We start from the raw sequence: 25,183 nt of genomic DNA on the forward strand, positions 1-25,183 counted from the left end.
AAAAAAACCCCGACAACAATAAAGAAGCCGCTCCAACCCTCACAGTCGCCGCTGGAGCACTCTCAGTGGTTGTAGCAGCAGCGTTCCTGGAAACACAGCAGGGTCCAGCGCCCCAGGCACCTCTGACGGACAGGTCCGCCTCCACGTGGGCATGCAGGTCCTGCTGAGCAGTGCCAACGAAATGGCCTTCATCCGTTACCTGGGCACAGCAGACTTTGCCCCGGGCCTTTGGCTGGGTCTGGAGCTCCGAAGCCCAAAAGGCAAGAATGATGGGTCTGTGGGTGGCCGCCGCTACTTCACTTGTCGCCCTGGTCATGGTGTGCTGGTCCGTCCCAGCCGCGTCACATACCGCGGGATCAATGGGTCACGCTTGGTGAATGACAACAGCTGAGGACTGAAGAAAACTGAGTAGGAGCGGGTTTCAGAGAAGAAAATGTGATTTTGATGATCCACTATAATAAAAGTTACTATTAATTGATTTGATTTAATTTGGATACTTAATTTACATGAATTAGGAGGCAAAAGAAAGCACTTTATAAAATGAACTTTACATTTCGAGAATTTATTTTGACCGGATGCAGGGGGAAAGTCTTAAGACACTGCACTACTTCTTATCTGATTGCACTAACAAACATCAGCATTAGAATATGATAAAAGTGATTGGGTCGACATGCACACGTGAGAAACTTTGTACAGCCAAAGTAGAGATTTTTATCAGATAATTTGGGTGGTAATGTAGCCTCTCTAACCAAAAGAGTGCATGTGTTTGCGGTTGTGTGTGTGTATTAATTAGGAGCACTTTGAAACGAGAGACTGATTTCTTTTCTTTTCTTTTTTTTTTAAAGATATGACTTACAGATAATTGATGGAAGCTGAGTTAAAACTGCATTTTCACTTTATGAATCAATATAAACAGGATTTAATTAAGCATAGACCCTGTCAGAAGACAACAGGATGAAGAGAAGTCTCCTCCTACGTACATCAGTCTCTGCCATGGATAAATGATAGCTTTATTATCCTGTGGGAAGCAAAATTCTACCTATTTCCCCCCTCGACTACTCGTCCTTCTTTAGCAGACGGATGGCAGCCATGTCATTTAGACACACAGTTTATTAAATAATACAATGAAGGTTCTCTTGATAAATATATGAACTTTGTATATTTCATGTCAAGTGATGGAAACACACTTTTGACAAATGAAATCCTGACAATAAGCCTGGTTGCTCACCATGACTGACTGTGTTTGGTTTGAGAATTCAGACTTTTTCCCTTGTCTAAGAGTATCAGACTGGTCTCTATTGGATCACATTTTGTTTTGGAATCTGAATTTATATTAAAAGAACTATTTGAAGGCACTAGAGATGTGATTTACATATGTCAGATGTAAAACATGGGAACATTTCAGGGATTGTTAGCCCTCCAGTGTGTTCCCAGCTCAGACAAACAGCAAACATTTGCTGAAAACCACATTTCAGAACACTGGATGTGATATAATTAGATTTGACGCTTAATTAAAGCAGCTTGACACAGGAAATATGCAATCGTCCTGAGGTTCTGAGGTTAGAGTTTGCTGTTTGATTGGAGCTGTCTGGCAGCTCAGCAGAGAACAAGCCATTGACTGTGCATGTAGAAAACAGGCCCACTATTCAGTAAAACTCTCATGTACCATCCAATTAGGGTGTGTAGGCCACAACAGTAGCTGTAGAATCTCCAATAGCCTTCTCGCATTGATCTGTCTGCTCAGGCCTCCTGTGATTGAGAGTGAGTGGTGGTCGGAGCCCAAGGTTGTGTGGAATATCAGCCACAGATGCAACAGAGAAATGTTTTCAGGATTCCTATAGAAACATGTTAATCAACACTTTCCTCTTTTAAATAGCTTCTTATTTGCATGGGGACTTCTGTGTTCAGTTCTGTCTCATTGTATCATTTCAGATCATGTGGATCACTGTATGTATAGAAACTCAGCTATTCTGCATCTACAACCCCACCTATTTCCATCATGAGTGATTTCTGTATAAAGATGGTGGATATGAACACCTCTTGGCACGGTGTTCATGTCAGTCAGGTTTTTTTTTTTTTTTCTCCCTGTAAACAGTATTTAGATTGTGTGTGTGTGTGTGTGTGTGTGTGTAAGAGAGCGAGAGGGGTGTTTATTCTAATGCATTAACACAATGTGAATATTTGTAATAACAAATAAAAGATTTTATTCTAATGTGACCTCTCTTTGGCTCCGTGCCAACTGTGGTTGTGCTAATGAGAAAGAGGTTTACTTGGCTTTGTTGGAGTGTTCATAAAATGCAGACGAGAGACGTCTTTAGGGACTGAAAATGAAATAAAACAAGCCTTTTGAAATAGTTATACGTCTGTTCACTTACCATCTGATCCCACTGGGGCTCATCTCAGTCCAAGCTGAAAACGCCTGCTGCTGGAATGACTTTGTTTGCTTTCTGCCAGCCTGGGCACACCAATTCAACTTAGAGTGGGGGTGACATACTCTATTATGTAGTGATTGTGGAATAAATGGATGTTTAAATGGCTGCTTAAAATTGTTTTTCATGCTTAGTGTTGCATATTTTTGTTGTCAGAACAGGAGGAAAAAATAAAAACATTGGAAAAGGATCCAGGAAAGCAGTGTTCACGTGACCAGGAGATTGAAATGTGAGACTGGTATGAAACACTCACCAAGATGCCCCAGTTAAAGAAGGGAGTAAAGAAACTGAGTAAATATCCCCATGACATGAATATCTAAATGACCACAGACTGAGCACCAGGATCATACTTTGTGTTCAAACGCTGCCCAACACAATCAATCAGCTTCTCCACTGTGGAACAGATCACTGGAGAACCCCACACCCACTGTGGGAATAAGGTGCCAGGGGGAGATGGGACCCTGAAGGCCTCAAACATTTTTTGGGCTGTTATGGTTGATGCAGCCTTTTAGTGTTGAGTTCAGGAACAGTGGAACTGATGAAAGTGAATATAATTTGATTTGTTGATCATTTCTGATTATATTGGGGATGGTCATACTGTTGGGGGTTTGGGTTTGTTGAGTTAGCAAGACGTTTTTAGAACTAAAGTAACGTTAAGTAACTCACTTCCAGCTAACTAAGCAGATTTAGTCCATTTACATACATACGTTTAGAAGTCTAGTACATCACTATGGCAGAACAGTCGCTCGCGTTGCATTAGATGTACACATGTACCCTAATAAAGGGGCCACTCTGTGTACATCTCCAATGGCACTTCATTAGTTTGTCACATGACTCTTGACATTGTATATACCACTTTAATTAGATGCTTGGAGAAAGCTGAACATTCAGTATATTGACTGCACAAGGGAGCAGCTCGCAGAGAGCTTGTAAGGAACAGTCGCATTTCTGAATTTGACATCTTTGTTTTCAGGCAATCATAGCAGGGCAAATGCCATGTTTTTTAAAATGGGATAAAGCTTTTGAAATAATGGATCGGCCTCCCTGGAACACAACATTTAGCTGTTTGACTCCCAAACCCCTGTTATGTCGTATTTGAATGGTTTATCAGTAGCATATAAATGAGATGAATACAAAATGGGAAACTCAGACACTCTGTACTGTGTCACAGTATGAAAAGTGCTTAGTTGCCCCATCAGCACTTTGTACTGAGTGTAGAGCTGGCCCCCGATGAGAGACAAATGATCTTAAGACTGTGAAGCAAGACTCCAGTCTGCATTTTCACATGATGGAGAGCACTAACGCAGCTGACTCCCAGGGAACACAGCAAATACATACTGGCAGCTGCACAAGCTCCTACATTTGTAGACATGTTTACTATGCGGGGATAATCCTACTGGGCTCTCCGTTCACCCTGCCACAGCTCATGTGCAATAGTGACCAGTTCAGTGTACTTAACCCCGCTTATCACCATACCACGTTATCAGAAACAAGATGTAATGAACTGACACAAAATATTAGTTTAGGATTTTAAAGTTTAAATTACGTCAAAGCTCCAACTTATTCGCAAGACTGCAAATATTAATGTGGAACTTGTAACAGTTGTATTAAGATGCTTGTAGCATCTAATGCTGGGCTCTGGTTTAAGGTTATTCATGGGTCACCACCGTGGCCAGTGAGAGAATCAGCTCCAGTGTTTCATCTTTTACTCTGCCTCGTCCTCTTCCTGAACACCGCTCTGCATGTTTAGTAGAGTAGTGCTCTCCTCGAGGTCTGTCCAGGGTGTCCGCCCGGTTGTGTAATGGTCAACACCCACATACCTTCAGTGACCCCGGTTCCATCACAGCGAGGGACCTTTTGTTCTTTTCCCACTATCCCCACGTTTCCCGTCTCTAGCTACACCGTCGACTCTCAAATGAGCTGTCTTAATGTTTGACACAGCTTCTCTCCTGAAGCTTTTCAGAAATGATTTTCACATGAATCACTCTTGTCTGAGTCTAACAAAAGATAAACACGGAGATCATCCCCTGGGATTAGCCATTTCTGCAAACTGCATACGTTGATATTGTTTTGCTACAGTCTGTGCTTCTCTGTATCTGCACAATGCAGGAGCCACAATTCTAAGAACGACCACTGACAATGTGTAGAAAATAAATTTGACAATAAAAAAAACTCCTTTTGTATTGAGTTGTAAACTCGCTAGAAGAAAACTGAACTGAATGATTAGGTTGAAAAACCTGGAAAAATGAATAATGTATTTGTTGTGATATCTTTTAAAAGCGTGTCAGTGGGATCTGACCCCCAGGCCGGTCCTCTAACACCCCCTCTAATAATCCCACATTTAAAGCAGAAGTAGGCTAATGGATCATATTTTTACTGTCTTTACTGGTGTTTGCAGAACCATTGCAGGATCCAACAAGTTGCCAACCGAACGTTAGAATACTGCACAGGCTGTATTGTTTTCTCCATCTTACGAGTGTGAGTGTAATGAGTGAGGACGTGCTGGTGTCCTCCTGCTCCTCTCGACTGGCTTTAGTGTAGTGTTTATGGCAGCTAATGGTGTCTTGAAACACACTATTAGATTATGACACTTGTTGAAACTAGGTTCCAAGTCAATGTCAGTAAACAGCGGTCTGGCATCTTTAGTTTTTATGTCTGTTGAGACTGGTGCTATTGTTTTTGATCCCTCAGCTTTGCTGGACTCTCAAAGAAGTGAAAAGGTTTTCACTGATGTGAAGCTGCTTTAGTTTATAAAGTGAATAGATTACTGCTCTAAATGAATTTTATAATTATCCCTATACTCCTCTATTCTGTCACTAGTTTTGATGTCAGTCTGTTTTTCTTACCTAGAGTCAAGAGTAGTTAAACACACACTGTTATAAAGAAAAACCTAAACTTCTTGGTAATAAAGATAATCTGCCTTGGACCACGGTCAGGCCGCAAAAATCAAAAAACCTTTGTACACACAGCCAAACAATGTATAAAGTACACAACTCAATACTGAAGTAAAAGTGCATGTACATGCCCAGAGAAATACTCCACTAAAACTAGAAGTACCATTTATTTATTATTAGTTTAAGTGAAGTGCAGAGGTGGTAAATAACTAAAGTAAAGTGCACGAGGCTACAATGAACCAACAGTGTAAGTGATGAGTAAATTACCACATGCAGCAGGCTGCTTTGAACTTCCCCTAAAAGTTGGATCAGATGAGATATAAAACCAGGAGGACACCAATGAAGACTGTGCCGACCTGAAGAGAGAACAAACACACGAGACCAGCTAGTGAAGCTTCAGTCAGCAGCACCTCACTGTCATGTAGTGATGGTAAAACGTGCAGCTCCATCATAAGAAAAGGTCATGTGACTAGTAGCTGGTGTTAATAAGCCCCAACTCCTCTTCTATTACTGCTACTTCTTTTTCTTTTAACAATATCGCTTTGTCAATTATCATTTATGCTGCCAGTAACATGCCTCTGCCAAGGAGAGATGGCAAAAGCACTTGGACGTTGACGTTCTAAGAGTAATCATAGGCCAGTGCGAAACAGTTATTATATAGTAATTTATTAATTTTGGTGAATGTCTTCTGAAGGGCAATTTACAGCTTTTTACCAGAGCCATAGTAGAATACTTTATAATTACAACATTTACAGGTGCAGTTCAGTTTGTCTTTTTACATGGGATGATGGAGATGAACACAGATGATTGTTTTAAACACAGGTACCGGAGACAAAGCAAAAATACTTCTCATTAGCCAACATTGAACTTGCTCATTGTCTTGATCAGTCACTGAGTGGTATGACATATACACACAGGTCATCAGTGCCTCGCAGCGGACGGACTGACAGGGTTGCCAAATACAGTCAAGCAAAAGCATCAAATAAAAAAGAAAAAAGAAAAAGAAAAGAGTTGCCATTCACTAAAGTATCGACACTGCCGCACTCCTGGTGTCATTTTCTAGCTTTACTGTGCTTAACTGTACTCCAACTGAAAGAAGCGGACTTTAAACACAGACGGGTATTAACACCATGGCTGTGAAAATGAGTGGAATGAGACTGGCCCTGGGTTTCATTCAAATGTGGAGCAAAAAGCAGTTTGTATTCAAACTTTTCACTCAGACTCATTTGTATTCCACAACACTCATCCTATAATAGAAAAGATAAAATATGCAAATTTAAGAACGTCGAGTGCTTCCAGATAGCAATTTGAAGGTTAAGATTGATTCAGCAATATCCACTATGTTTCTATATCCAGACAAAGAAAGGAAAGCAACTTTTTTTTTTTTTAAAACAAGGAATGAATTAATAAAAGGTTACTGAAAGAAAAACTAAACTTCACTTTCTCAAAGCACTCTTTCAACAAAATGAAGTTGTGAACAAAAGGAGAGTGATTTCAATAGTAGCAGGGACAAGCGAGTTCTGGCAGATCCCCAGCAATAACAAAAAGCTGAAATCTCAAATGTTGGCTTGTGTTTAAATCTTAAGTCAAATGATCTCCCCGGCCGGCTTCAGTGCTCAGTTTATCCACCTGCTCCACCTTAAAGGACACGGCTGATTCTATAACAAATCCTCCCGCACTGCTGGGTGGGTTAGCTATTACCAAAGCTAAAGTGAAAACCAGGGGGTGTCAAATGAATGTCTGAATGAAGCATGTTCATTAATAACTTATCGAGCCACTTCCAAATAATAAATAAACGAATGAATAAATAAACAAGCAGGCAAGCAAACACCAACAAAACACATTTTCCCAGTGTTTTTTTTTTTTTTTTTTTCGGAGTATAAATGTCTCTGTTAATCCAGTGTCCAATTCGGTTGTGTTCTTTGAAAAAGAGTCCGATACAAGTGATCTGCCACACTGTTGTTTTTCCAAAAGCATGTGGCGAAGGAGCAGTGTGGGGTTCCGCAGGAGAACCGACGCGTTGGCTGGCAACTGGAGACAACCGCAGGGTTGCCACAGTTAAACTGGCCACCAACGTTTGGGACTCAAGTTTTATTTCTTGTAAAATATAGAGATTTGAATCCGTCTAATAGTCATGAAGACGCCTCAGGGAAAGTTGTCTTCCTGTTTCACATACTCTCTACTTGATTCTTTGTATTCTTACTCAGTCAAAGTCCCTCCAGTGTTGAAAAAATACTTTTTGAAACTCTTAAAAGTAGCCTTTAGTCTACACTTTGCCTCCTAAAACTTTTCAACTCTGTCTGATGTGCTTCGGCATCCACTGGGGATTTTAACACACCTCCAGGATTCCCGTGATAAAAGCCAGATGGACTCAATCAGCTCGGTTTCGGTGAGAAGGAACCAAAATGGCGGTCGTAGGGGTGGTGGGGGTGATGTAGAACAGTCTCTGTCCTGACACAGTGTTTGCAGCCGTGTTTCCCGAACACAGCCTTCAAAGACAGGGCCTGAAAATCAGCAGCAGGACAAGCATGTGAGCTAAAGCACGGTGGCGTTGTGGCCCTCCATCCTGGGCAGCCGGGGGTCCTGCACTGTCCCCATGGTGACAAGCAGTGGACGGCTGTCCTCGGATATACCCGACCGGCCCATAGACATCGAGGTGGGAATAGAGGCCCCCCTCTGGTGAGCTGCAGAGGAGGGCATGGAGGTGCCCTGTTGTGAGGGAGGTGGTGGTGGAGGGGGGTTAGGGTTGCCATGGGCGGCCTCCAGCGGCAGGCCTTGCTCCTGGTAGCCGTAGCCGATGTTCCCGCAGGGGAATCTTCTCAGTCTGTAGAGGGGGACTGGGGGCAAGGCGGCTGAATCTAAAAGCAGAGGTGACTGGGCAGCGGGAGGGGGTGGTGGGGGTAACAGAGGTCTACAAAGACCCTGCTGCTGCTGATGGTGGTGCAGCAGCTGGAGCTGGTGTTGCTGCTGGAGCTGATGCTGGAGCTGCTTGTGCTGGTGCTGAAGACCCAGCGCCCCCGCCACCTCAGCCACGGTCCGGCCCATGTGCTCCTGTCCCTCGCCAGGCACCCTGCCGCTGCTGCCTCCCGCTCCCCCCACCCCCGCCTGCCTCTGCTGCTGCTGCTTCCTCTGCTGCTGCTGCAGGAACCACGATCCGTAAGTGGGGTTCCAGAGGCTGGTGCTCTTCCCGTTGTGGCCCTCCTTTTCTGGCGGGTGGCCCTGGGTGAATGCCAGGTTAATGTGGCCCCCCTCAGGGCTGGGCTGGGTGGTGACATGAGCTCCCTTGGCAGTGAGTGTGGAAATGGCTGTGGAGGTGACCGTGGTTGTCATGGTGATGGAGGTCTGCGTATGAGGCTGCTGGTGGAGAAACGGGGGTGGGGCTGAGTTAATGTGGGGCTGAGCGGACGGCTGTGCTTTGGCCTCTGATGCAGCGCTGGTCACGGCGGGGTGCTCCACCCCTCTGCGGCTCTCCTCTGTGGGGTAGGATGGCGGTGGCTGTGGAGCCTCCCCATCAGGCACCTGGGCGTTCACCAGCACAGCCGGAGCTGAAGGGTCATCAGGGCGCACTGGTACACGCTCCTCCTCCTCAGGGATTGGTCCATACTCTATAGGCAAGGGCATGGTCACCACATCGGGGTCCTGGAATGGGGGTAACAAATCAGCACTGTGCATCAAATCAAGCTGGTAGATGTAATGTTTATGTGGATAAATGGAATGGACACCTGTCCACCTCAATGTAATGCTAAATGACATTGCAAGTTCAATTTCATTATGGGTTATTGAAACTAGTTAAATGGATCCATTTATAATTTCAATCAAACAGACAGATCGGAAGTTAAATTTGATTAGAGGGTTGTCTGTTTGTCTGTCTGTGTTGCCTGAAGCTGTTTGGAAGACATGGTTATGAAAATTCTTTTGTCATGTCAAATATACTGCTTATATAATATAATATACTATATATAATATATAATATGCATTGTGAGCTAAATGGTTTTTGAGTAATTCTTTTTTTTTTTTTTAAAGAAACCTCAATAAAACTATAAATGGACTTTTCTGTGACCTGTTGAAGAAATGTAAAAACTCTAAAATGGCAGATAGATTTATATTAATGCATAATATATTATATTTATATTATGCAGGTTTACATGTTTATATGGAGTAATTATTTATTGACAACCGAGACAGGGGAGGAATTAATTTAAAGATAGTAATCACAATTTAAATTGAACAATATCGTTCTGTAAAATCACAATCGGATATGGACACGATGGACTAAACCGCACACTGTCAGTTACCTGTAAGCAGTAATCAATTCTCTCCAGGATTGTGGAGAAGTTAGGTCTGTCTTCAGGCTGGTGCTGCCAGCTCTGGGTCATTATACGGTACCTGAACACACACAGAAAGTGTTGATGAAAACATGTTCTATGCAGACGGCTGACCAGTAGCATCTCTCTCGCTCTAACAGTTACCTGGTGGATCTATTCTGACAGATTCTTATTTTAGCTGTTTTGATCAGTTCATGTAAAATTCAATTGTGAACTCCCACCAGTTTGACTGATTGTGTTAGTGGGCAAAAGGAGCACTTCAACTTCAGATTAATAGAACGCCACCGGCTGTTTTTTTTAATCCTCCTTAATACTACTACTTAATACTCCAAGAAGATGGAAGACAGGGTGCAAAATGTGTCCAGCAGGCCAGCAAATGAGAGGTTGGGATGTGAGTAGAAGAGAGTAAGAAGCATCAGCTCATATATGTTGTATAACTGAGTTCATATGAGATGGAAACGTTTTTTTTTTTTTAGCTGTGACTTCTTTAAACCTGGGAGGTGAACATGAAACCCTGTCTTCTTTATGAGAAGCTCTCTCACTGCGTCTGTGTCGGGGTTTTTTGGATGGAGAACAATGCGAGTTTGTGACAAAACAATGTTCGAGTGTTCGTCATGTACAACTGAGCATGGTTTCTAGGAAACAGAAAAGCGAAGTCAGACCTCGTGGAATCACAATGGTGTTGTGTCCATTTGCAGCATGTTAATGCCGGCTGCTTGTGTGTGTGTGTGTGTGTGTGTGTGTGGGTGGGTGGGTCTGCTCTTACACTGGCCCGGGGCAGTTTTTAGGAGGGTCCATTCTTCCACCATTGGTTACAAACTCCAACACTTCTTGGTTACTGCGGCTTGGATACGGCATGTAGCCCAGTGAGAAAATCTCCCACAGTAGAACCCCAAATGACCTGAGGGAGGCGGACGATGGGGAAGGATTAGTCACTATATCAACTATAAGCACCATCAGAGCTGAAGAGTGAAAGAAGAAAGCACAGAGAGGCAAGACAAGGAATGAAAACACATGAGAAGGGATCAAAGGACAGAGGGAGGTAAAGAAACGAAAGGGCGGGAGAGCACAGCGGAGGTGAGCGCAGTTCTCTCTGAGGCCCGTTAAAGAGAAGGAGTCTCACCATGTGTCTGTTTTAGATGTGAAGATGCCCTCCATGAAGGCTTCAGGTGGCATCCACTTCACTGGCAACATGGCACGCCCACCCTTCCTGTAGTAGCTTGCTCTGCGCGCACACACACACACACACACACATATGAATAGTTAAAAGCTTGATGACCAACCATGTGGTTGCTAGCGATGCTATACAATATTGGGTTTTTTCGCTTATAATAATAAAGGAACAATTTTAAAATGAAATCTAATTTGTAGTTTGCAGTACCATCTCCATGGCAACACCAGTGCCCTGACAAACAGAGGGGAAGAAAAATTCTCACATCTAGCAATTAATTCACTGTTTGTCAGCGGCTGTATCAGCGCTCTGATCCAATCTCGTTTTTCAGCCTCCTAACATGTTGAGAGACCCTTTAAGAACTTCTTATCTCGCCGAGAGGAAAGAGGGAGATTTTTCGCCAGGCCGAGCCCCGTCTGAGCCGTTTTTAACGCTGTCTTGTGCCCTGCGTTGCTCGAGAAATTATCTGATTTTTGGTGCTGATAGAGGTCACTGCGTGGTTCATCCCTCCCTGCTCGAGGCGCACGGTGAAGGAGACACGAAGTGAGTGCTGCGAGGTTTCATATCCATCATGGTGTCCTGTATCAAGATCACAGTTAAGTGGTGTCAGCTGTGTTTGGCTGGGGAAAAGTCATTTACACAGGTTGCTGTTGCAGAGGACTACTTTCTTTTCCTCCCAGTGACTCTGTCATAAAAATGACACTGTATTCTCTATGCACTTGTTTGTAAACAGCTCCGTAATAAATAGGACTGTAATAGCCCGTGGACACACGTTTGCCACTGGTAAGTTGCCAGTTCCACTCTCTAGGCCTTTTCTCTTTTCCTTCAAAAACTAGACAAGTGAAGCACCAACTGCTCTGCTGGAGCCGCACATGTCTGCACGCTACTGTAATTACAGTGGGCAGCTCCCAGGTGTGAATGTGAAGCAGGATGAGAAAAGAACACAGTGCTCAGTTGGCATTCCCCGACCAAATAAAAGCTAAAAAGAAGAGAAACAAAAAGAATATCAAATTCTTAAGAAACGTGGCAGCACAGAATAAAACAAGACAGTCGCAGCTTGAATAAAATATGAGACAATAAACAAAGTCTTGGCAGACTGAGCTCCTTACATATGGCACACAAAGTCCCGACCCACCACATTTCTTCTTAGTGTAGGGAGGATTTCAAGATAATTGCTCAGCAAAGTGCAAAATGTCTGAGCTTCAGTCATTAAAGCAGGTTGGTCTGAACAAACCAAAACTCCTCATTGCTCAGTGCGAGAACATGAAGAATAGACTTCATTTCCTTCATTTTATTCGTCAAGGCAAATAAAAACCAGCCGTCACCATTTGGTGTTAGAGCTACAGCTGTGTAGCATCTTAAGGGGAGCAGTGGGTGGAGGTGACATGTGATACAGTACCCTCAACCCCTCCATTCACACCTTCACCTTCACCTTCACTTAGAACAACACGATCAGTTCAGTGATGGGGATCCGTTACCTCCTCCGTTTCTAAGCCTGCAATTAGACAACAGAATTCTGCCACCATCTCTTCTACTGTGTCTCCCCTTGCGATGCATCCTGCTAATTTTCCTGTCGATCCCACTATAAGGAAGCGGAGCGGTCTGCATCAATAACAGCTGTGCCAGTGGGCGCTGTGCAGACTGACGCTACTGCAGTATATTTGCAGCAGGTGCCTTTTCTGACCTCTAAATAAAATACACCTTTTAAAAAAAACATGACCTGGACATATGAAATGTTTGGATATTGCTATTCAGTGTGTTATCTGTCTGTATAAAAAAATGCTGAAATATTTTGAAAAGATCCAGTGATGATTAAATGTAGAGCATAAGGCTGATAATCCACTTATCAGTAGCTCGACCTCTTTTTCAGCATCGGGTTTTTATGGACATATTTATTACTACTGCTAACATCACCAACACAGGCTGAAAGCTGAGCTGCAAGATTAAGGAGGCTTATATGCATTCCCAGGAAATCTATAGCACAAATGGAGGTGTTTTATACGTGTGTTTTCCTGTGTGCAGTGAGCATGCTGGAAGGTAGAGAAGTATTAAGAGGGAAAAACTAACAGCAGGAGACAAAGGCACAGAACAGACCTGTTAAATGGAAAGTAAGATAGTAGAACGTGCACCTGAGGACACAGTGTGGAGCCTAATGCCCCTGTGTGCTGTGAGTTTAACGCCTTTGTTCTGCCCCAGTGTTTATGTGTCTATATGTATGTGCACCACACTGTCATTATTCTAATCTAATGATTATTATAATCATTCCTGGGAGAATATGGTTCAAATAGCAGCTGTTTACTGGCCAGCTTTGTATTTACCACCGCATCACCGGTGTGCAGACGTGAGTGTGTGAGACTGTGTGAGTACATTTATGTGCGAGAGGCCATGTGCAAGACCGCCTGTGGGTTACCTCACCAAATATAAAAAGCTGACATTAAGCCTTGTCCTGGTCCCTCACTGTGACGCCCATCGCCTGTGACAGTCTCAAAAGGACTCCCATGTCCCTCTTCACATAGCAGCAGGGCCACATCATGAACCAGCAAAAAATAACACACCGATGGCTCAGTGCTTCTGTGCCTAAACACCCTCCCCTCCCCTTTCAACATAAAACCAATGACAATAAAAAAGAAAAAAAAAAAACGCCCAGTGCTGGAACCGCGACTCCAGGCTGAGAGATAAAAATGAAATCACAGCGAGACACCTGAAAAACTGACATCAGCAATTAAATCAAACGTTCCTAACGTGGCTCCCCGAGGGTATTGTGCAACAGCCTTTTTACGGTTACTCTGAGAATGACTTTGCTCTCATGTGAGTTTCCATCGGCTGATTTGAAAGCTCGCTCGTTGATACAGCTGAATGTTGTGACACAGTTCCCCTGCTCTAATTTCTAACCGGATGAAAGGGTTGGGAGATTTCCCTGCCGGATTGTGCATTCATTTAAATGGTGTCATGTGAAACAGTGGTAGCTATATTAAAAAGTTTGAGCAAAGAATAATGAGATGCCACTGGGGCTACAGACGAGGTGATGTCGATTAAAATAAGGCAGCAGTACACCAATGTGATGGTGAGTCTCCATAATATATACAGTACCACTGCCTTTACATCAAATGGGAGACAAAAAACAACACCATCTTTAAAATAGATTAAATTAATTAGTGCCTTATTGAATCGTGGATGTTTCAACACAGTCATAAGAAGGTGAATATAATATACATGCTATAGTATTGATGAGGGGTATACATATTATTAATAGTTGGTCTACTGTATGACGCCCTATAATGACATACATCCATCCTACATCAGTGATCTCAGTGTCAGTGTCATGTCGTGACATGTGTCCAGGAGGAACTGGGAGTTGAATTGTGCCAAACTGCCTTTAAGAGTATTTCTAGTATAGTCTAGTAGTCTTCTGTATTCAGTGTAAATCTTGAATAAAGTGATTTGATTCAGATAAATATCTTTAATATTCTGATCAAATATGATTGTACTATATCTGTCAGGGCTCCACTGCATGCTGGAACTAGCAGTTTCTCCACATGCTTATATTTCAAATACACATTTTCTTTTGTTGCTTCTCAATTTGCAGTGAGCTGGATCTTTCTGTGGTCCAGGCCCCCTTTGGACCTCATCTGGACTCGATTCAACTGAATGTGATCAGCTGAGTCAAACGTTGCTGCTGTCCGGTCACTGATCAGTCAGTGATCTGTGTTACGACTGTACCTGTAAATGTCTCGAGCCATTCCAAAATCTCCAATCTTGGCAACACGGCCCAGCCCTTTGCAGGTCAACAAGCAATTCCGCGCTGCAATGTCCCTGAAAGAAGAGAAAAATGCACACAGTGACTCACAGGCTCACTAGAACTGTCCAAGTCCGAATTACACATCTATGAGTGTGTAGTAGAAATGAGTGTGTGACGCTTGGAACAGCCAGACATACTGAACACTGACATTCACACACAGCTCGGCTATTAACTTGTCTCTTAGCTAGTTTAACTTTGTTATATCTGCATCCATAAGAGGCTCAGTGCATGGCACACGCACAGACACTCCCCTGTTGGATCTGAAGTTTGGTGGAACTACGAAGCTGCCCAGAGCGAGCTGGCACGCTGTACAGTACTGTATCTTACTGGGCCTTTATGACTCTGCCCACATGGTGCATCCAGAGGAAAGAAATGATATGTGCTCCAGTAAGTACAGGGAGTGGGTTAGAAGAGAAAATTCATATTTACACTGTACTGGGTTGGTTATTGTTGTAGAAAATACAGTAGTTCATCCACAGCGTGCTGTATTCTTGTTTGGGGAACAGGAAATGCAGCCCACACACTGCATTCTGCTCCCCAGGCTCCTAAATTTCTTAACATCTTAAGACGTGACGTCGTGAGCGCGCTGCCTCTCATCAAACTGGAGACGAGCTGCGCGCTGGGGCCAATGAACACCCAGAATTTAGCATCAAAATAACATCATGTGACACCGTGCTCAAACTAGATCATGAGAGGGCTGGAAATGAAAAACTAGTAGCGATTCAATCCTCAGTACTAAGCTCTGTGAGTAGCGTAGAGAGCAACACATTGTTTTGATGTTTGGCCTCCACACTCTGATGAACCGAGATGAGGAATGACACAATGAGGATAAAGTAATAGTTCAGAATGATTTAAACTGAGGGCTTTTTAAGACGGGGTCTTCATAATGCATGGTTGCCCCACTTCAATATGCCAAAAATGTTTAGAACTATTCAACTTAAAATATTATTGCACTATTTCAAGTTCCATATTAAATTATTTGGCATGAAAAACAGCAACAATGCCTTTTTTTTTTTATTTCATTCTACATCAGCCCAATTGTAACCGAAGCAGTTAAATGTGTGTGTGGGGGGGTTCATCTTCCTTAATCAGAGTATGAATAAGATCAGTGTGTGGGAGTGCACGTAGTGCACGTATACGCCACCAGACACACCAACACTTTCACAAGATCCTTTCTCATGAGGTGCTTTTGCTAAATCTGACTAGTCTTTGTTTAATGGCTTGGAAGAATTTATGCAAATGATTTGCTTTTTGCTTGTAGGCAAGGACGAGCCTTGAAATTCAGCAGTGGCTGTCACAGCCTGCTAGCTGAGGGCTTAAGGGAAGGACACAGCGCTATTGTACATGCAGCACAGTGATGTGAGAGCAGGCTGTTATTAAAATGAAGTTAACTGGCCTCATACTGTAGACCTTATTTACAGTCAGTCTTAACTGCTTAAAGACCCATTTCACTGCAGCACTTAAGAGAACAGTCTGTGTATATTTACACCTGCTGCTGCATTAAACCAGACTCTCCTCAGCACGCTGCTTCTTTTCAGGTGACTATAATTTCCACTGTGTAAATTGGAAAGAAAATAGATACATACCACTACAGAAATGAGCACAGAGAAACACAAAAGCCAGTACGTTGTTTTCAGACGGCACTAACCCAGTGATTTTACCTGCTGGAGCACACCGCAGCTCATCGTCAATCCAGTAATCCCAGAGAGAGAAAGCTGCATTTTGGGAGTAGCAGCTACTCCTGCACCCAGCAGTGCTCACCTGCCCTTTACTCAACCCCCGAGTACACACACCTCCATAACAAGTCTCAAGGACAGCATTAGGATGAATTTTAATGGAGGTCTGGCAGAAAAGTTGACTGTATAGGAGATCACGAGCCTCTGGAGAAGAGTCAGCTGTTAAATGGATTGATGGGGCTTCCCTGTGCCACGTTGGGGCAAACAAGTATTTATAGGCCTCAGCTGTAATTGGCCAATTCCTAGGAAGTCAAAGACAGACGTGGCAAAAATGGGATGTGCTTAAATTGACTCTGACGTCAGCATTTCCCATTCTCACCTGGTATTGACTTTCCTCATGACCATTCATGAAGAAGATCTGTACAAGACAGGTTTTCAGATTTCTTTAGGCACACCCTCTGGTTCACCAACTGCTGTGAATGTGGATATGGAGGGGGCACTCTGTTGACTTGTGTCTTGGATGCAGACCGTAAAGAGGCAAGCCGGCAACCCCATCTGGCTACTCTGATGCTAAACTCATCATTTGTCCTTTCTGCTATCATACGAAAGGCAGAAAGCATGCAGAGTCCATATGTTAGACTTGGACGGATGCAGGCAGCTCATCATAATGAGGAGAAGTCAGCAGATGACTGTGGGTGACTGCTTGTTTCATGTACATACAGTGGCAAGAAAAAGGGAATTTTTGCAATACAGCTTTTGGTGATCACTGTTGTTTGAGAAAAATGTGCAGTCGAGTACCTGTGTATAAACTGGTTTTCCTCCAGATACTGACAGCCCTTAGCAATGTCTCTGGCTACATTGAGAAGATCCACCATGGTCAGGCTGGATGGGTGCTCCTACCCAAAGAGATAAGGGACATTGTGCGTTAGTGAATATATCAGAGGCCAATTTGGAAAGTACATATTAGTACATATTCAAGAACAACGCTTTCCTGCATGCGTACTGCTCGTCAGCGACACATGCAATAAACATTTTCTAATTAATCTAGGTCGTCCAAAATATCTTGAAGACTGAAGTGCTGCAATTAGAGATACTTTTTTTTCATTCTTGTGTGACGTTTTTGAGAATCAAACTGACAAATTCTTACAAATAAAATTTAAACAGAGAGATTTATGACAAGTTTGCGCAGCTAAACAAGTATAAGAACAATACGAAAGCATTCTTGCGTGAGGGCTTACATAAGACCCAGCTGGCAACTCTGGAACAGTCTCCTGTTGTGTGCAACATGTTTGAACTGACACATTTTCACATACTGCAAATACTTCCCGCTGCGTTACAGTACATCAAAGCTGTGCCAGTTGCATCATAGAAACATTGTCATCATTCCTGCTCAGCATGGCTGAATTCAACTCAGACAGATGCACAGATTATGTACTAGAAGACTGACTAAGTAAAGTCCATTCTAGGTCCTTCTCACATACAGCTCCTCTAGGTGATGTCTAGATAAGTTCATGGCTTAAAATGTCTATGGTGTGTTCAGTTCTGGGGCTTAATAAGAACAGAAGTGGCAGCTTAAGGTGGTTTAAAATAAAGAAATAAAAATGTTCACTTGAGTGAAACCCAGCGGGGTGTCTCACCAGCCTGGGCCTGGTCTCCCTCAGGAACGTCTTGAGGTCTCCTCCTGCCATTAGCTCCAGCAGGATGAACCTAGGCATGGCCTGCAGACTCACTCCTATACAACGCACAATGTTCTGGTGGCTGAACTTGCTGCAGGCAGAGAAACACAGTATAGAAATAACGTGCATGAGAAGTGTCTTCGCTGGTTACTGTATGAGAGGCAGAATCGTTGGTAATAACGTAAGTGGCTCTTACCTAATGATTAGAGCCTCCATGAGGAAGTCCAGTTCATCTTGCTCAGAGCAAACCTCAGGAAGGGTCTATTGTAAATTGTACAAAATGGCAGAAAGCATAAATGGTTTTGAGTTTGAGTTTGATTCGACTCTATCAAAGTTTATTCTTTAAAAAATAGAGAAAAAGGTATTAGGAGTTCACCTTGACTGCCACTTGCAGTGGACTCTGTTCACCTGGTATCCCCACTGCCAGCCCTTCGTACACTTCACCAAAAGCACCGTGACCCAGACCCCTGGACACACAAACACGTTATTAAGTTTAACTGAGATTTCTAGACCAAAGAGTGTGGAATGGTGAACTTCTTGATTCACGACTTGCATAACTCTTAGAAACTGGGAAATATTCCCGGGTTGAGAGAAAAGAATTCACCATAAAGACTAAGAAAGAATGAAAAACTGGTGAACTATAAACATATTATAGATGCATTAAAAATTGAAAAGAGAACTGCAAAAATGATTTTTCAGCCACTTGGATCACTGCAGTCGGTCTTTACTTTAATATTTTAGGCTTTATTTAACTGCTTCTTCTCCCTCTATGCTCGACTATTTATGAGTCCACCTTATTGAAATAGTTTGCACTTGTAGGTTTTCATTCTGACTACAGAAAGCTGTTACAAAGTTAGAGACGGCTGTTCACATACGGTTGTTATCTTTGAATCAGTAATTCCACACTTCATCACACGTGCTGGTGAGACCGGGGTTTGGAATATTTCACCTGGTGAGCGAGATGTTGCGTCGCGGCACTTCCTTCAGGTCGTTGACGGATGCCGTCTTGCCAGCGAAGCAGTAGTTGGGATTGTAGTCGGTCATGATGGTGGAGGCCCGCAGCTTACTAAGCTTGCAGTCTGGACTCTGCAGCTCCAGCTGAATAGACTGCAGCTCTGTGTGCTTCCGCCTGTACACTGGGGAGATGAAAATGAAAGAGGAGATTCATTCCACTGCTGAGATATCCACGAGTTCAAAAACAAACAAAACCTCTGAACCCATCATCTAGTAGAAAATGATTGCTGGCAGGCGGAGCACACAAAGTGGAACACAGTTGACAGTTAAGACCTTTTCCTGGTGCAACAGCAATTTCATATCAAACTGAAATGCTTTGTGTAAGGGGAATATTGATTCCTCTCAATCTGATGTAATATTATTATCTAAAATATGAATGTTTTAGAATTACACTGCACAGCACTAGTTAAAAAACGCAGTCATACAAAATAAACAAACACAAAACCAGGAAGACTTCGACCTTCTTCCTTTCTCTTGTGTTTCATGTAGTACAGGTATAACCCACAGCTCGAAACACTGCTTCTTCTCAAAACCACACTTTACTGTGCTAGGAGCCTCAACCTGGGCTGTGAACACATTAGTCACAGGGAAAATTGTTTATGTGCGGGGATTTGTGTGTGCATGCATGTGTGTGTGTGTGTGTGTGTGTGTGTGTGTGCAGGGGAGTTATTTATTTACCAAGTGCTGTCTAATGTACGAGTGCTGTCAGCCGCCAGCTAAGCAGCCATCCATCATTAGTGTGTTCCATTCATCACAGAGGTGAGCTCCCGCCTTGTCTATTGATGTGTGCGCGAGAGTGTAGGTGGGAGTCTGGAAGTGTGTGAGGGTCTGCGTGTGTGAGAGCGAGGATGGGCGTGTATAAGAGATGATGGCTCAATGAGTGCAAATGCCTGGCTGTAATAGTCTGGAAGCAGACGGGAATCCCTGCTTTGGCCGAGGGGGCTCACTTCCTATTCTGACAACAACCTGCTAAAGGTCGTCTGAGAGGCACCGGGCAGACGGACTGTGTGACTGTGTGAGTGTGTGACAGAGAGAAAGAAACCGCGTGTCTACCGTGCAGACAGAAGACGCAGTTTGTGATGTAATGTGAACCTCTCCGGTTGTTTATGGCGCTGCCTGGCTCTTAACTGTCAGCTACATTGTTCAGTTTGGTCATTATCCTCTTTGTTGAGACCACACATCACACTGCATGCTGTCCTTAGCAATATTATTATAAGACATCTTTATGTGTTTTATCAAGGTGGAAGCAATTTCAAGCTTTGTGGCCCCTTAGAATTTATGTTAGTTAGCAACATCTCATCTGACCTGCTGACCTGTGCTGGTTAAAAACAAGAGACTGCTGTCTGACAGTTGAGCCTACACTGAGTTGTGCTAACAAGAGAAGCCAAATAATTTGTCACATTCACACAATTAAGTCCATAAAGTCTGTGTCTGTGCAGCAGTGGAACTGTGACAAGAGAGTCATGGCGTAATATTTGCTCGCACATTAACAGAACTATCAGCACAGGCAACGTTGGGACGTTGGGGCCTGTCAACACTGACACTTGTCTTCTCATGTTAGTAGATCCCCTCCTCCTCTAGATTTTCCCACGAAAGGCATCCCCATCAGCGGCACTACTTCGCTAGGTAATGTTCCCAAAAAGACATAAAAGCACAACTAAATTAATGCAAAACTATGTAATGTCAATTTAACACTAAATGAATCAAGTGTGAGCCACAGTTCTAAGCTGAATATGTGCAGCAGGGACTGGAAACCTGCAGCAGTCGTGGAACAGAGCCTGAACAGCCCAGTCTACTCTTCATGTGTCCTACTGATCTGCTTGAGACATTTATTATTTGAACATTTTTTTTGGTCTCATACTCATTTGTATTCTTTATACTTCATTTATTATACATCTAACCAGTCCTACTTTAGGCCTAAATCATGATTAGTAAAGTCATTTACATATGCTTTCCAGCTGAATAGCCCAGAGTTAAGAAAACATCACATGCTTGTTTATTGTATTTGTAGCACTTCAGAGGTGCGGTTCACCTGCAGAATGTCACGGGAACAGATGCTCTGCTCACATCATTCACAGCTGCTGCTGTTAAATAACTGAAACCGCAAGTAACTGCTGATTTTATCTCTTTGTGGCTCAGCAGGTCACTCGCTCACAGGGGCCCCATCTGTGTTTTAACTGAGCATAGTGAGACCATTTTCACTGTGATAGGCTGCCGCACCGCTTTTGTTAAATCTTCTGATTAAATGATTGACTATATGAGTTGACTCGTGGATTTGCATGCAGTACATGCATACAGTATTATCTGTACCCAGATGATGATGGATTCTTTTGGGATCATGTTATAATGTTTGCATGGAATATATATTAATACAGTAATTAACTTTCAGCTGAGACATGATTGCTGGGTAATGAAGTTCTTTTAAAGTATAGATAACGTGCTTTCCAGTGTCTTTACAGGAAAGAAGAGAAATATAACACAGTAAGTGTGAGAGTAAGTAATATGAGAATGAATCCATGTATCATATCTGATGATAAATGATAAAAATAGTGTCTTTTTACCGTAGAGTAGCTGACTGATGTTTGGCAATACTCACTTATCATGACGCCGGACACAGCCAGCAGCAGAGCAGCGATGAGGGCTGAGGTGCCCACAGACAGACCCAGCGCCAGGTGGGAGAGAGACGGCTGGGGAGGCAGCAGAGACACCTCTGCAGGACAAGGGGAAACAAGAGCGTTGCACAGTTGTTATCTTCCCCAGAGGAGTATTAACATTCACTTCGCAACTCTGATCCCCAACTTAATTAATGATGTGAAAGCGATGACACAACAGAGCTTAGGAGCAGCGACGGCCGGTGCATGTCAATTCCTTTCCTGTGTCGCGAGAGGACATCTCATTTCACTTGTCGAAGATGAGAACAAATCTGCACAATGAGAGCGACCATATTGAGATTGTGGTCCTTTATGACCTAGCATCACAGAAATATCTAATGCCTGTCATTACTGAGAACAGAGTTGGAAATCAAAGGGCAAGGAGACCCGCTAGGTCATTAGGATATTACTGAAATGATAATAGCTCTGTTATTTTTCTTCAAATTATAAAGTGATATTCTACCATGTTAATTCCTTTAAGACCTACAGTCATATACGCATTACTCATCTGAGAGTTCAAGTCATAATTGAAGAGGCAATTCTCAGTCCAGTGGGGTTTGTCTACATTTCTTTGTTACAGCTTAACCCATGAAGTCAAGGTTGGCATGGTCTAATGAACACAGCTAACAGCATGAACTCAGGCTCATTAAGCTCATTATTAAGTGTATTTGAAATCTATTGTGTAATGTTTCTACATCAGTATCCAGGTGAAAACCTTTATCCAAAATCCTTGACACAGTAAGATAAAGAGCTTTTATCTGACTGCAGAACAAAGATAAATTACACAGACCAGGACACGCCGGTTAATACTGCTGCAGGTGGATCCATTTTTATGAACAGGTTAGCTTACCCCACGGATTGATCATTATTATGAATGATTAAGGTGCTATTAAAAATATTTCTTCAGATAAAGATTTAATGAAGTACAGAGCCTCCCAGGCTTAATTACCTGTAGATTAATTCATTATCTATTCACTGAGTCACAGTCTATTACAGGTGTAATTACAGCTTCACTCATTTTTAAGCTTGGATTCATTTCACATATTTTTTTTTTGTGGAACAGAGAGAAATGGACTATGATACTACGTGTCCCACCTGTTGCGTTGATGCAGGACACCCCATCTGGTGCCAGGATGAGGTCATCATCGCAGTAGCAGACGATGCTGTCCTTGGTCTCGTGGCATTCGCCGCTCTCACAGTGGCTGCAGTTCTGCACCGGGCTGATGATCACCTCGCCATCCCCCTCCATAGCTGTATGCACACACACACACACACACACACGGTGCAGAGCAGAGGTTTCTAAATTGAACAGAGCTTGATTAGACATTATAGGATGTCTCCCGGTAAAATGAGCAAAAGTCCAATAACACTACAATGTAATTTAGTAGAAGTGATTCAAAATAAAGAATGTAAGAGGATGGTTTTTCTATGTGTTACTCTCCTTATTATCACCACCCACACTCTACACAGTTACGCAATATATTAGACAATAATAATAATAACAATAACATCAACAATAAATATCTCCTCATGTGGTGTCTCATTCAAACCGCCCAATTTAAAGGTCTGATTAAACAGCATGATCGATTTACACAGTCAGGAGCACAGTGAGCTTCATACTTATGGAAAATGCACTGATTACTGGAGTTGTGAGTGGTCTTCACTTTATCTCTTCAATCATATGAGGTGGCGCCTGCTGCTGCTGCTGCTGCTGCTGTGGTCTGGTTGAGTCTGGGTTTCAATGTGGCATCAGAATTCTATTCATGGTCCACAGGTTTACTATCACCACGCAGCTGTTCGCCTCGCACTTATCCAAGACCGTGCTTTCTATTTCATTACCATTGTGATCAAATTTCATGAACAGTACAACTCAGCAAGTGCAGAATCGACCCGCGGCCGGTCGTCATGTTGTGTGTGGTGCAGTCACCTTAAAGTAGATAAATTCACTGATTCTGAATGGAGGCGTGTTCATCACTGAACGAAGCCGCCGTGCTCTTTGAATGATTCAAAAATATACAAATATTCCTAATTGTAAACCCCAGCAAGCGGGAACAAATCGCTAACATGAATTAGTTATGGGCTGTGAAAGCTTGTACTGTTTAGTAAGCAAAGCAAATGCACTCATCTGCTGAATCTATTTTCTCTCATCTTTCTGTTATCTGTTTTATAAGCGCAAATACATAAATCTAACCTAGAAACACTTGAAAGATTTCCAAGGAAGAATACAAATGTATCGAGCACTTACGTCGACTGCATACTAATATGCCTGTGTGATACTCTGCGTTATAGGTCGTGTGTTTAAAGTCCTGCTTCATTTCCTGTTCTGATGGAATAAGGAAGATGATGAAGGCTTCCCCACTCATTTTTACACATATTTCTCGGACTTTCTAACTGCTCTCTTTGAGTTTATTTAGTAAAGATTTAATGACCTACACCGATCAGCTGCAACATCCATTGCAGCTTGCTGCATACAGACCGACCACACTGACCCCTGTCTGCCACAACTTTAAAAACACAGGGTGGATTTAATGTTGTGGCTGATCAGTGTATATTTTAAACTAGGCAAGAATTCCTATCCACTCATTTTCCAATGTGCTGAACAATAGCTTGCTTAGATCCTTGTCATGCACATGAAACACCATTAGGGCACTGTACTGCTAACCAGTCAGCCTCTGTCACTATTATTGGAATGATTTTTGATCCTTTTTTAGGTCTTTCAGTGCACGCTGCAGGGATGTCCGGCATCACCTGCTGCTTTTATTTGAGCCTCGGCCTCTGTCAGTGCAGTGCACGCAGAGGAGGAAGTTACTGGTGTTGCCATTTGCCATTACAACATCAACCACAAATACCCTTAAAATCTGACTGTTACACAGAAGATATTTAATATCATCAATCTTAGATTGTTTAAGATATTGAGGTACAGATATTAAAACCTGATATTTTGTCCTGCAGGTTACCACAACACAGATTTTCAGGCATTTTTGCAGTTGGCTGTAAATTATGGAACTTTTTCTCTCTCTTCATGGAGTTATTCTCTGGCCAAGATAGTGTAAGGTTTATATCCTGTACAGGTGGAATTTTTTATTATTATGTTATTTTACTTTTTGTTTTTACTGCAAAGCAATTTATAACGGTGTTTTGAAAGGTCCGGTATAAATAAAGTTACTGTATCATTCGGACAATTTCATGTTTTGTCCTCCAGGCTCTGTGCTGCAGCACATTCAGCTTAAAATACAATGTACAATAACTGACGCTGCATTAAAATGCCAAGTCTCATTTGAGTAAGTGCACGTCAGTACTGAAAGAAGTGAGTGGGAGATACAGACCTTTTAACACACAGTGCCCACTGATGCAAGGATTCAAAAGTAATTGGACACCTCTGCACACCACTTGCCTCAGAGTAGACAGAGTTCAGAGTTGCCATTTACTTTTAGGTAGAGCTGTCTGTCACTTTGAGGACCCCGCAAAACAGCAAAAAAACCTTTCTGAGATATCAAAGGTAGCACATTCTTGACGTGCATGGCAAGTCAAGAATGCTCTCCAGGATG

General features: G+C 42.8%; 2 protein-coding genes across 2 annotated transcripts in view; one reads left to right on the forward strand and one right to left on the reverse strand.

Moving 5' to 3' along the window:
• Positions 1–2,531, forward strand: part of LOC113159043 (CAP-Gly domain-containing linker protein 4) — a 28,413-nt gene extending 25,882 nt beyond the window's left edge. Inside the window, 1 exon segment of the mRNA XM_026355515.1 lies at positions 25–2,531. Coding sequence (XP_026211300.1) covers positions 25–391 — 367 coding nt within the window. The 3' untranslated portion in view covers positions 392–2,531.
• Positions 2,532–6,004: 3,473 nt separating this feature from the next.
• Positions 6,005–25,183, reverse strand: part of alk (ALK receptor tyrosine kinase) — a 62,128-nt gene continuing 42,949 nt past the window's right edge. Inside the window, exons 14-25 of the mRNA XM_026356442.1 lie at positions 22,731–22,886; positions 21,581–21,694; positions 18,920–19,106; positions 18,347–18,437; positions 18,167–18,231; positions 17,932–18,061; positions 17,093–17,190; positions 14,540–14,632; positions 10,772–10,873; positions 10,415–10,549; positions 9,619–9,709; positions 6,005–8,962 (exon numbers count right to left, since the gene is read on the reverse strand). Coding sequence (XP_026212227.1) covers positions 7,859–8,962; positions 9,619–9,709; positions 10,415–10,549; positions 10,772–10,873; positions 14,540–14,632; positions 17,093–17,190; positions 17,932–18,061; positions 18,167–18,231; positions 18,347–18,437; positions 18,920–19,106; positions 21,581–21,694; positions 22,731–22,886 — 2,366 coding nt within the window. The 3' untranslated portion in view covers positions 6,005–7,858. The remainder of the gene's footprint in view (positions 8,963–9,618; positions 9,710–10,414; positions 10,550–10,771; positions 10,874–14,539; positions 14,633–17,092; positions 17,191–17,931; positions 18,062–18,166; positions 18,232–18,346; positions 18,438–18,919; positions 19,107–21,580; positions 21,695–22,730; positions 22,887–25,183) is intronic.

Source organism: Anabas testudineus, chromosome 12, assembly GCF_900324465.2.
Source record: "Anabas testudineus chromosome 12, fAnaTes1.2, whole genome shotgun sequence".
NCBI lineage: Eukaryota > Metazoa > Chordata > Actinopteri > Anabantiformes > Anabantidae > Anabas > Anabas testudineus.